The sequence below is a fragment of the Ostrea edulis genome, chromosome 3 (assembly GCF_947568905.1).
Source record: "Ostrea edulis chromosome 3, xbOstEdul1.1, whole genome shotgun sequence".
NCBI classification, from domain to species: domain Eukaryota; kingdom Metazoa; phylum Mollusca; class Bivalvia; order Ostreida; family Ostreidae; genus Ostrea; species Ostrea edulis.
This window is the reverse complement of record NC_079166.1, coordinates 17,859,631-17,873,004: the sequence shown is the minus strand read 5'-3', so window position 1 is coordinate 17,873,004 and position 13,374 is coordinate 17,859,631. Positions and strand designations below refer to the sequence as shown.

At 34.7% G+C, this 13,374-nt stretch overlaps 1 protein-coding gene across 1 annotated transcript in view; it reads left to right on the top strand.

Annotated features, from left to right (window-relative positions):
• LOC125674461 (small subunit processome component 20 homolog) overlaps window positions 1-13,374 on the top strand; it is a 91,899-nt gene that overhangs the window by 8,635 nt on the left and 69,890 nt on the right. Inside the window, exons 6-23 of the mRNA XM_056160249.1 lie at window positions 277-471; window positions 1,199-1,283; window positions 1,597-1,656; window positions 1,795-1,872; window positions 2,306-2,464; window positions 3,590-3,745; window positions 4,081-4,212; window positions 4,801-4,878; window positions 5,275-5,456; window positions 5,617-5,730; window positions 6,905-7,002; window positions 7,655-7,769; window positions 8,812-8,962; window positions 9,703-9,768; window positions 10,553-10,702; window positions 11,175-11,331; window positions 11,541-11,769; window positions 12,417-12,629. Coding sequence (XP_056016224.1) covers window positions 277-471; window positions 1,199-1,283; window positions 1,597-1,656; window positions 1,795-1,872; window positions 2,306-2,464; window positions 3,590-3,745; window positions 4,081-4,212; window positions 4,801-4,878; window positions 5,275-5,456; window positions 5,617-5,730; window positions 6,905-7,002; window positions 7,655-7,769; window positions 8,812-8,962; window positions 9,703-9,768; window positions 10,553-10,702; window positions 11,175-11,331; window positions 11,541-11,769; window positions 12,417-12,629 — 2,418 coding nt within the window. The remainder of the gene's footprint in view (window positions 1-276; window positions 472-1,198; window positions 1,284-1,596; window positions 1,657-1,794; window positions 1,873-2,305; window positions 2,465-3,589; window positions 3,746-4,080; window positions 4,213-4,800; window positions 4,879-5,274; window positions 5,457-5,616; window positions 5,731-6,904; window positions 7,003-7,654; window positions 7,770-8,811; window positions 8,963-9,702; window positions 9,769-10,552; window positions 10,703-11,174; window positions 11,332-11,540; window positions 11,770-12,416; window positions 12,630-13,374) is intronic.

Genomic DNA, 13,374 nt, shown 5'->3' with positions numbered 1-13,374 from the left:
AATACATCAGCTGTATTGCGAACAAATCTTGTTTTATAGCATGTGAAAGAATTAATCAATTGAACTGACTTGTTCTTTGATGATTAAGATGAGAAGTGTACATATTGATATTAGATGTTAAATTTTCTGGGGAAAGCTACAGGTATATAACATCTAATTTTTTTTTTTTGATTTGAAAATAATCGTTTAATCATGCACTTGATAATTGTAAAATTTATTTTTTGATGGCTTGATTATGAATTTATTCTTAGACATTTTATGGATATTTTTCCTCAGCCTCTTGGTACAGTTAGCCCGGGACTTGCAGACAGATTTCTATGGCTATTTCCATGACTTCTTTGACATCCTGGTGGGACTGCTGCCAAAAAATGCTCAGAATCCTGATATTCTGGAAGACATCTTCTCAGCTCTGTCCTACATCTTCAAGTTTCTGTGGCGTTACTTAGTGAGGGACGTTAAAGAGGTGTATCAGTAAGTCTGAACGAAAGTGATCTGATTGGATGATAATACGAAGTATATTGTGATTTAATTGGATTAAAATATGAAGAATATCATGATTTGATTGGATAATGATATGAAATACATATATATTGTGATCTGAATGGATGATGATACAAAGTATCATTTAATTAGATTAAATATGAAGTATATCATGATTTGATTGGACGATGATATGAATTACATGTATAAAAAAGAATTCGTTCTGCCAATAAATCATGTAGTTGATGTCGGATGACACTTACGAGAGTTTTAACTCCTCCTCCCTACTTTTTTATTTAATTTATTTTAGAATACCTTTTAATTAAATACAAGCTGACACGAATGCTGGTACATGATCTGTACCATGAGAAATTTACCAAATCATGATAAAATTAGCACACTACTAAATTGAGCGCTCTACCACGGATCTACACATATCTGGTCGTCTAAGTCCCCAACTCCCGCCAATTTTTGATCTTGTCCGTAATTGGATAATAATATGAAGTACATTGTGATTTGATAATGAGGTACATTTTGATTTGATTGGATGACAACATGAAGTACATTGTAATCTGAATGGATAATGTTTTGCAGTGATAGAAGGAAAATGCCTAATTAAGAATTTATAATGAAATTTTTTTTGAATGAGCTGAGACTGTTGTGATTGATTTTGAAATTTTCTCCTCTGATTTTGAAATTTTCTCCTCTGATTTTGAAGGTATTTTTCAACACTGCTGAGAAAAAGCAATAGAGAGTATATAGTGAACTTTGCTGCAGAGAGTTTTGCTTTCCTTATGAGAAAGGTAACAACACAGTTCATTTTCAATGATAATGAACATGCTTTAGTTTCTATAACTGTTGTTAGGTAACAGTAGAATATTTTTACTGGAATCTAGTTTTAAAAAGTATATGTACGTACTGTAAGGCAACGTTAATTTGTACTGACAAAGATGAACTGGTTCATGACGATTTGCGATGATGAAGTTCTCGTGAACCTTGTGAAATTTTCCCGCATACAAATAAAAGTTGGTTTTATGTTTGTGTTCATATTGAAGAAGTGAAAATCTGATTTGATATTGGTTACTTTTATTTGATGTTTGTTTTATTGGAAATTAGGTTAAAAACCATGGCGAGCTGTTTGATTTCCTGTTTCTAACACTGGATGATTCGCCTGAGGTGAATTTAATTTCATGTTACATCAATGAAAATCTGAAAATCTCATGTTCATCATTTAAAAAAGAATACCTAGACATTGGGAAAGTTGTGTATGATACTGACAATGTAAACAATTTTAAATGAGTTTTTTGTAATTAGACTGCAGATGGAGTTGGTCGTCTGTTATATGAGATGGTGAAAGGTGTCCAAAAACAGTTTCACAGCTGTACACAAAAGGTTTGTCTTTTCGGTTTTTCTTATTAAAAGACATTGGATGATCACACGTGATAGGAATTTGTGAAATAGTCTGTACAGGTTTATTACTGCTAGGATGCTTATCTAGGGCAATTTTTTACCGTTGGCTTGAATTTTACCCTTGACCTGAATTTTACCCTTGTCTTGAGTTTCACCCTTGACTCCATCCTTATTCTTGCATTTAACCATTAAGCTGAATCTTCACATTTCTTTTCAAAGTCAATGAATAAAGGCAGGATGTTTGAACAAAGTCAGCATTTGCAAAAAGTACATTTTGCTGATAATTCCGACTAGGCAAAGTCGCAGAAATAAAGTTCAATAATCTATTATACATGATTTATTGTTTTAAATTATTAAACTTATACATGTATTTCTAATTATTTTTATATGTGTATTTTTAAAAAAAATTTTTCAGACATTCCCAATTGTGCTGAAGAAACTTGGTGAATGTCAAGAAGGAGAATATGAACAGTTGAACTGGGACCATGCGGAAACTGCAGTCACGGAAATGTTTGTATCAATGGCAAAACACACTGACAAGAAAAACTCTTCTGAGATATGGAAGATACTAATCGTAAGTTGATATTGCTTATAAAGTAATGAGTATTAAATAATATTTGTATTCATTATGATTTGTATATGATAAGCCTTTGCTACAGGCTTGCTTTGTATGGAAAGTTATTATGAAATTAAAAATCTTTTCGTTTTTCTTTTGTCAATAGTGATCATGTGTTCAATATTTATATATCTCATGCTTATTCCATGGAGATGCATCCTCTGTAAAGAAGAAAGTTATTCGGATCATAAAATCCATATCTCGTGTTTTATTTTACAAAATAATATGTATACGGTGTGACCGTTGGACCGAGCGAATCATGTAATGGTCATTGGAGTGTCCCAAGTGGTAATCATAATTCCGTTAAGTACGGTAGATTATGATTCATTTTAAAATATATATTTTTAATGAAATTTTCCTTGCGCTAAAAACCCAGTAACATCTCAGTATGAAAGGAGTTTATATGGGGACAACAGTTTTACATGATCCGCCTTATTCATTGAACGCGGGAAATAAAACGCAAGGCGACGTAAACTGTGCATTGTGACGTCACATTTAGCCTCAACTTTTTTCTCTTTTTCAAAGCAAACAATTATAAACAACAATAATACATTCCGTATGCAATGAAAAAGGCCGTTATATAACTAAACAAAATTAACCAATAAATTCAAAATGGTAAAAAAGTAACCATAATTTTATCGTATATACTTATTCAAAGAAACTCATGAACTTGTTCATCTATTAAGTCGAATTACGGTTTTATATGTAATTATTTGCTAAAACCTGTTACAATGATAATTATACTATTCACTTTGAACAAACTGAGTGTTTAAATTACGAATTGCATGTCAGAGTCTTCTATTATTGGCATTCAAAATAAAACACGAATAACTGTTGAAGCAGGTAATGAAAAAATAAATGGCGGCGCCCATATGTATCACGAAAATTTCAGTGAACGTATATAGAGATTATCTCTTTTTCTTTTGCTGATTTTGACTTTTTTTCTTTTACATACGTGTTACCTTTAGAGCCTTGCTTCGCGGACGGACCTTTGGTATAATTATTCGGAATAAATGTCTTTGTTGTTTGTGTTACGGTGAATTATGAAAAGCTTGGAGTGACTATATAATTGTTTTTTGTTAGTCCGCAGTTGATGATGTTTATCAGAACTGGCAAAATGCCGCCGCAGAAAACAAGACAAAATTGTCCGATCATCTGCTGAGACTCTTGAGACTCCTGAATGTGTGGATTAATTTCAGGGGAGGGAAGATCGCAGCCGAGCCCGATAACACTGCTCAGGTTAGATCTAATTTATCCGAAAAAATCAGAAATGTTCTTCATTGTTTAGTTCTTATAAAATGGGGCTACTCAATTTCAACTTCAAATTTTAGATTGCTTACTAAAACTTATGTAGATTTTTGAGATTTCCATGCTCTGTTGCCATAGCTACAATATTTCTGTATTTCTAAAACAGTGTGGAAAATTGAAGCTGTTTGAATGGTGTTATCCCAAGAGTTTCAACTTTCTTATACATGTAGATTCAATAAAAATGAAAAGGGATAAGGATTCAGTTTGTCCAAAATTTGATCCTGTATCTATATGCCTTATTTAATTCATCCACGTTCTTCCTGTAGTGCCTGGTGACCTTGTTAAAGGGAGATCACTCAACAGACGTCGGGCGACAGTTGTTAGATGATGTTGCTCATCTTCTCATTCATTGTACGGCCGTTCTTCCCGTGGAAACCACAATGAAACTAGTCACTAATGTAAGTAAGGGAGAGGACGTTCTATTAAAGTACGAAATACTGTAAACTAGTCGCTGATGTAAGTCGAGGAGAGGGCGTTCTGTTAAAGTACGAAATACTGTAACTAGTCACTAATGTAAGTCAGGGAGAGGACGTTCTATTAAAGTACGAAATACTGTAAACTAGTCGCTGATGTAAGTCGAGGAGAGGACGTTCTGTTAAAGTACGAAATACTGTAACTAGTCACTAATGTAAGTCGAGGAGAGGACGTTCTGTCAAAGTATGAAATATTGTCAATTTATTATATTTAGCATGTACCATATTTGGTGGGAATCGATTTTTCAGCAAGTTAGCATAGATTTGATTTAGGGCTTACTAAATGTGCTATATAAAATTATAAATATGCAACACATTTAGCGATTTACTTGATTTAGTTGTAACTGTTTTTCGATAGAATACACAACTAAATGTAATATGTTTACAGTGCAAGAAAAAAGATAGGACAGGTTACTTAGTGTTTTAATGAGAATAAGGACTAGACATTGTCACTGTAATTAGAGCGAGAATTATCATGTATAATGACATGTTTCTGAAACGTTTTCTCAACAGGTGTTCAAGACAAAATACCCGGAGAATTTTGTGTATTCCTTCTCCCAAGCTGTGCTCAGTCTTCCAATATTTGAGAAGGTACAAGTTTTAAGTCATATTTAGAATCGCTCACAAATATCCAAATAATTTGTGTGAAGTAAAAGCATCTACAAAGTATCAGATTTTGAATCAAGCTCTTAATATACCAGGATGTCATGTGTCAGATATACTGTATACCAGGATGTTTTGTATCAGATTTTGAACAAGCTTTTGATATACCAGGATGTTTTTTGTCAGATTTTGAACAAGCTTTTGATATACCAGGATGTTTTGTGTCAGATTTTGAACAAGCTTTTGATATACCAGGATGTTTTGTGTCAGATTTTGAACAAGCTTTTAATATACCAGGATGTTGTGTCAGATTTTGAACAAGCTTTTGATATACATGTACCAGGATGTTTGTGTCAGATTTTGAACAAGCTTTTGATATGCCAGGATGTTTTGCCCAACCTGTTGCCTTACTGTCATAAAGTGATGTGTGGAGACGAAGAATCCTCACGGCGACAAACAATCTACCTTCTGACAGATGTCATTCTAAAGAAAGCCCCGCCCCCTTCCGATGGCAGTCAGCTGGACCAACAACAGGCCTACTTACTGGACTTTGGAATCACTAAGAAGTAATTGTTTTCCCTATCATACAGTATAAATTTAATTTCATAAATTGTAAATTTCGTAATTTTGCAGTAAACAATAATTTGCCCTGTGTGGAATGTATTGGAGATGGAAATTTTTTAGACATTGTCACTTATTACTGAATGTTTATTTTGCATTGATAAGGACAGGGATTCCCTCTCACATCATGTCTGTCCTGAAGGCGGCGTCTACATCGAGTGTAAAACAGGATGATTTATCTGAAGTCTGGTCTGCCTTAGTACTTCTGCCTCATGTCAGGTAAAGCAGTCAATAACAGTACTTAGTACTTCTGCCTCATGTCAGGTAAAGCAGTCAATAACAGTACTTAGTACTTCTGTCCCATGTCAGGTAAAGTAGTCAACAACAGTCCTTAGTACTTCTGTCCCATGTCAGGTAAAGCAGTCAATAACAGTACTTAGTACTTCTGTCCCATGTCAGGTAAAGTAGTCAACAACAGTCCTTAGTACTTCTGTCCCATGTCAGGTAAAGCAGTCAATAACAGTACTTAGTACTTCTGTCCCATGTCAGGTAAAGCAGTCAATAACAGTACTTAGTACTTCTGTCCCATGTCAGGTAAAGTAGTCAACAACAGTCCTTAGTACTTCTGTCCCATGTCAGGTAAAGCAGTCAATAACAGTACTTAGTACTTCTGTCCCATGTCAGGTAAAGCAGTCAATAACAGTACTTAGTACTTCTGTCCCATGTCAGGTAAAGCAGTCAATAACAGTACTTAGTACTTCTGTCCCATGTCAGGTAAAGTAGTCAACAACAGTCCTTAGTACTTCTGTCCCATGTCAGGTAAAGCAGTCAATAACAGTACTTAGTACTTCTGTCCCATGTCAGGTAAAGCAGTCAATAACAGTACTTAGTACTTCTGTCCCATGTCAGGTAAAGCAGTCAATAACAGTACTTAGTACTTCTGTCCCATGTCAGGTAAAGTAGTCAACAACAGTCCTTAGTACTTCTGTCCCATGTCAGGTAAAGCTGTCAGCAACAGTCCTGTAAGCATGTTACTTATCACACAGCTGTCATGTATATTTCCCACGGTTGTTGTGAATTTTTCCTACAGCTCTGATGTATATTTCCTATGACTTAGTATTTGTGAGTTGAATGTTTTTGGGAATTACAGACTCTGAAGCATACTTCTACACCTTCAAAAGTGTTCGGTTTCATTCTTTGCAAATCGTTCCTCATTCCATGGAAATCTTCATCATTCCATGGAAATTGTTTATCATACCATGGAAATCTTCATCATTCTATGGGAATTGTTTATCATTCCATGCAAGTGGTGTAGTAGTACTCTTCAGGGTCTTGAAAATCACGATCTATTTTTGGAAAGTGAACAAATAAGATACTACTAATCATTGAATTTTATAATTATTATCGGAATTGCATTTGGATGTAATAACCAGCACTGCCTTTTGTTCCTCAGACCAATACTAGACAAAAGAGGGGTAATTTCGGCTGTATCGGAGTTGTTCAGGAATGTTGGGAAGACTCTCCCGTCGGAGGCTAGCCTGATTTCTAAAGGTAATGATGTAGCTTTCAATCTTATTTGTTATTATTTTGTAAAACAACAAACAGGAGCTGGCAAACTTTGCCTGAAGGCTATCCACAGAGATCAGACTTAAAGGACACATTCCTGTGTAGTATATGGGCAATCTTTAGGGATTTAATAAATTATTGAAATAGTTAATCATACTCTGTATTGCAGATTTACTTTGTTTAAATACAGGGAAATTTAAAAATTATAGGAATTTGAGATTTTTTACTTTGATTAATTGTTGGTTTGTGGTTACCAAGCTGGCAGTAATTACTGACAAAGGAACAGTGGGAGGTGTCAGTAATTACTGACAAAGGAACAGTGGGAGGTGTCAGTAATTACTGACAAAAGGACAGGGAGGTGCCAGTAATTAGTGATAAAGGGAGGTGTCAGTAATTACTGAGGGAGGAACAGAGGGAGGTGTCAGTAATTACAGATAAAGGGACAGTGGGAGGTATCACTAATTACTGAGAGAGGAACAGAGGGAGGTGTCAGTAATTACTGATAAAGGAACAGAGGGAGGTGTCATTAATTACTGATAAAGGTGTTTTCTTGTTTTGGATACAGGTGAAATCCTACAGGTGATGTATCACTGTGTTTTGTTCTATGTTATACAGTACAGATGTTTTCTTGTTTTAGATACAGGTGAAATCCTACAGGTGATGTACCACTGTGTTCTAGCCTTGCTGTATATTCAAGATGAGGGAGAAATTTTTGGCAGTATACCACAGACAGACATCATCTCCCTGTTGAGGTAAGATTTACAGACAGACATCTCTCTGTTGAGGTAAGATTTACAGACAGACATCTCTCTGTTGAGGTAAGATTCACAGACATCATCTCTCTGTTGAGTTAAGATTTTTAAGTGCATCCATGTGATGAAACATTTTATAGGCAAATGAAGATACAACATTGATAAACTACTTTCACTTTAAAGTGAAAGTGCTGTTAAAACTTGACCCTGACATACTGTAGATGTACATCTTTCGACGCAGGACATATTTACGAAACTCCGCTGTTAGAAGAAATCTACAGATTAAAAGTTCATTAATACAGGCAATAGAATGATTACTTCATAGCAAAATAATACAACAATTTTTATTTAATATATATATGCAGTTGCAGTTATTCAACTATATACAGTGTATCTATATTTGATTGACTTGAATATTTATTGTATTAATGCAACATAAATATAACCCTCGTGTGGATCTTGGTTAGAATAGATCCTCAGTACTCCATTCTTGTTGTAAAAAACAGTTACTACATACGTTAAAAATTGTGGATTTGATATGGTGCAGGATTTAGAATAATTTAGGTTAACGAAATGCAGGTGAAAAAAGTCTTCCAATGCAACTGTTTTGTGATCTGCACTTTTATTGGCTAATGCACGGATGTTTGAGGCAGGAAAATGAATATTAATTTAACGACATGCAAAGCTTTCCATTATGACAGAATAGAATGATGCAAAAACATAACATCAAGCGTAAACATTTTGTGTTGTATATCATATAACAAAAAGCAAAACTGAACGAATTCAGATGTAAACATCAAGCAAATTGAAAAAATTGCATGAGAAGTGCAATTATGATCTTTTCATTTATTATGTGCAACCATAAATGCTGATTCAATTAATGGTCGCAAACATCTGTGTTTCCTGCTCCTCTAATGGGTCGCTGATAAACTCAGTTTGTGACTGTTTAATCAGTATTAATGGTCACAAATGAAAAGATAGTTATTCCATAATTGTATTGACTAATTTACAATCCAGATATAATAAAATTTTATACTTCCAGTCATTATCCTGATCACACTGCAGTCCTGGAGTTGTCTGATCTTTACTTCACACAAGCATCACTAGATGGCAGCACGAACATCACATCAGAGGATACATTGTTACAAGTTTACTCCATACTGGAGGAAAATCTTTCCTCTCCACATTCAAAGGTTTGAAGATACTTGTATTTTGGAACTCTTTTGACAGATAATCGAAGTTCGTGAACTCTGATAGATAATCGAAGTTCATGAATTCTGACAGAGAATCAGTTTTTTGTTATGTAGACATCTTTGTTAAGAAACTTCTATCACTTGCAGTAAAATTGGTCACCAAAATTAGAATATTATAAAATCATGTTCTTTTTTATTTAGCATGTTAAACTAGTGAAAAAAATGTGATGAGCAGTACATCATTTTTTATCATGTACATGTAATGAAATAGTAATAATTAAATCAGATTTAGTATGGCCCAATTAAAATTTCAAACTGTTTCCAAGTGATTTCCGTTTTATGCACCATCATTGTTAAAAACGTTCAGAGGATTTTGGTAACACATATAATAAATTCAAAACCTTTATAAAAAGAAGATAAGATTCCTGAATTTATTGGAGAAAAATTAAAGATTATTTTTCACCATTTTCCTGTATCTTTATTTTAAACATTGTCTGAGGATGTGTGAAGTGATAAATTTGATTTTCTTCGTTGAATGATGATGCATAATGATACATGATGTACACAGTATGATACGAGAGACGTGGTACTTTTTAATGATACACGACTCTGTGTGATATGATTATTTATCATGATATGGTATGATACGAGAGACATGGCACTTTTTAATGATACACGACACGGTGTGATATGATTATTTATAATGATACGGTATGATATGAGAGACTTGTAATTGACAGGTGAGAATGCTGACTCTGAGGATACTGTCACAGTTCTCGTTTAGACTTCCGTCTCACGATGATGGGGTACGTATAAACAGAGAGGATCATGGGTAATTGTGTTGAGATGTCAGTAACACTTAGATCAGCTGTTTGTTTTTCTACAGATGTCTATCAGTCACTCATCTGGGTAATTGTAAAAATCTTTGTGAGAAGAGATCTTTTAGAAAGTTATAATATTAATGAGTCTATGTTGTGACCTGTGGAGAAGGATCATGATTGTTTTTCTGCGGTTTTTGGTAAATTTTTCTGTGAGGCGTTTGTTTCAGTGAGTTTATTCAACATGTATTTATTATTATAAAACATGGGCAAACAAATGAAAAGAATTTCTGAGATTTAATGATCACATGATGATGAAATGCCATCTCAAATTAGACATGAATTTAGGTCTTGAAACTAGCTATTCATGTCACCAGTCCAGCCGGACTGATTGGTTATATTTCAACCATTCCGCAGAAAAATTTACCAGTCCACCAGAGTTTTTCCAGAAATGTAATTCAAATATATATCAGGATTTTAACTTGATATGCCTCGGGGAATATTATAACATGAAATTATAGGCATTTAAGAGTAGATAAGTAGGTCTTCCAAAATGAAGTTTTAGAAAATTGATCAGTCCCATCGTACTGGCTTAAATGTCAGTCAGTCTGCCAGTCTTTTGACCAGTCACAGACTGACGAGTATGTGTTAATTTCAAGTATAGGAGTTAGAATCATTATATGATGATGAGATCTTGTTTGTGATGAGACGTGGAATTTGATTTTACAGATAAAATCTTGTATATGATGAGACAGGAAATTTGTTTTTACAGAACCAGGACCGGTTAGATGTGTTTAGAATTTGTCTGGAGGCAGAGTTAGTTCCCCTGAATGTACAGGATTACAGGAGAAAGCTGATGTTTCTACAGAGGCTGCAGTTTGACATCGTCCAGAATTCTGTTCCTGTGGGTCCGTTTACACTGGTGAGATATTATCACTCAGACAATGTACAAAAATCCGTTTCTGTAGGGCTGTTTAGAATTCTGTTCCTATGGGGCCATTTACACTGGTGAGATATTATCACTCAGACAATGTACAAAAATCCGTTTCTGTAGGGCTGTTTAGAATTCTGTTCCTATGGGGCCATTTACACTGGTGAGATATTATCATGCAGAATTCTGTTCCTGTGACTTTTATTAAAAAGTGGCTCAGAATGTGTCATTTCAGATTCGCATTAAGTGTGTCAGATTCACGTTACATGTGTGAGATTCACGTTCTGTGTGTCAGATTCGCATTACGTGTGTCAGATTCGCGTTACGTGTGTCAGATTCGCGTTACGTGTGTCAGATTCACGTTCTGTGTGTCAGATTCGCATTACGTGTGTCAGATTCGCGTTACGTGTGTCAGATTCGCATTACATGTGTCAGATTCACGTTACATGTGTTTGTTTTGCAGGTACCACTGAAGTATTTGATTGGTGCATTACATATCAAGTTTAAGTTGCTATGGGAACCCATTACCAAATTAATTGCCAGTCATGCTGTTGGTCTAGACAAGACGGTGTTTTGGGATTTATACAGACAAATTCTACAAGACACTGCTAAAAAGTGTGGTAAGAATTAAAATGAACATCGATACCGAATGATTTTTCTCCTACGAATTGTGGAAACTAATAACTGCATATTTACACTTTTTAGGCATGTATGACTTGAAAATAGTGAGATCTAGATGTAAATAAGATATTTTGTTATACATGTATATTACTTTCATAAAAATTTTCTCTTGGTGTTTTTTAAGTTACATATCGTTTTCTATTTCCAGAGGACTTTTTATGCCAGGCAGATGAAATCCCAGACACAGAACAAGAACCAATGGATGAAGATGACAGAATGCGACAACTTTTTGTGCAGAGCTGTAAATCGTGTGAAATAAGCGACAAACCAGACCATGGTAACTTCCGGTTCTATCTGTGGAAGTCCATGCATCTGTTTTCAAACCTGTGTGAGAGGAAGAATAGAGATCTCGTTCCTTTGTTGTTAGACTTCATAAGGTAAATTATCGTAACATTAAATAATTACATGTAAACGTATCTAATCGACTCACTGACAATCACATGACACTTGACTTCATGACGTAAGGAACTTGCAAAAAGTTTTTGACAGGGTCATCTGTATCATGTTTTTACTTTGTTTTGATAATAAAGAAAAAAATTTTTTTAACAACATTTTTGAATACAATCATTTATTTCATATTGTCTTTTTAGTTATTTTGACATAAGGAACAAGAATTTTTACACCCCCCCCCCCCCCATAATCGGAGATTAGGGAACATATAATTTTCAGTCCCTCTGTTTGTCCTCAAAAACTTGAACCTTTAACCTTGGCCAGAACTTTTAAACAGATGGTGATAGAAATTTCATAGTTCGCATGTGTATTTCTTGTAACCAGGCCTTTCTTTTGGTGCCAAAACTTTTGACTTTGTAACCTTTTCTTAGGGGTTTAACCTTTTTTGAAGAACTGTAACTGAGACCATAATACAGACAGGGGCGTATTAGTGTTTCACAAACACGTGCTGTTTTGATACATTTTGAGTCTGCACAATTTGTCTTCAGTAAGAAATGATATTGCAGTGTCTGTACGATTTGTTGTCCTATTGCCGTGTCTGTTGTATGTTTCACTGTACATTTTTCTTTTACAGTAAAGAATACTACAATGTTGACTTGTCAGCTGCTCCCACCCAGAATATACAGAAGTCAGACACCCAGGCGTCATCGGAGGCTGACGGAGAGGTAGAGGACGATGACGAGGAGGAGGAGGAGGAGGAGGACCATGTGGTAACTAGGTCAGGGAGTAGGAAAAAAAAGGTCAAGAATGAGGGACCGGGCAGAAAACCGGAGCCCAAGTCAGAAGGGTGAGCATCTACATGTACAGACACTGTAGTAGGATTCAGGCTTAGATTTCAGGAATGAATGTGTGAGGTTAATTTATTATGTAGGTACATGTATATGACCAATGGAAGCACAACATGAGTTTGTATAATCGACAAAAGAATGATCGTGTGCTTCCAATTGTTTATTTATCCCCCGTAACAAACAACCAAAATATTTGTTATATTCATGTTTTGTAAAATAAAAAAAAAAATATTTTCATGAAAACATGATGTAAACTTGTGTAATTGGCAAAATAAAACTACCCCATCCTTCCGATGCTTATATTCCCATATTATAACACAACCCTGATTCCCTATGCTGATATTTTGTAAAATAATGAAGATGTATATTCATGTTCTGAATAACTTTCCATACAATGTACTTGCTTTTCGGCAGTACACACATCTAAATTAGATTGATGCAGAGAAGAAGGATGATACATGTATATAAATTTGTGAAGTGTTCCAGATTTTAAAGAAAACAACTTTTCCTACAAAGCAGGCTTCTTTGTGACATAAGCACTCGTTCCTATTTGAAAATGTATGTGTATATGAATGTTGAACTATCAGGGACACTGAGAAAACAGTGATGAATGTAAATATCGAATGATATTTTTGAAGGATGTCAGAAATACCGTAAAATCAGAATTTTGAGCGAGGATTAGATTTTGACTTTATTAGCGAGAGTTATGAGATCACCAAAATTGAATATTGCCAACAATTTATT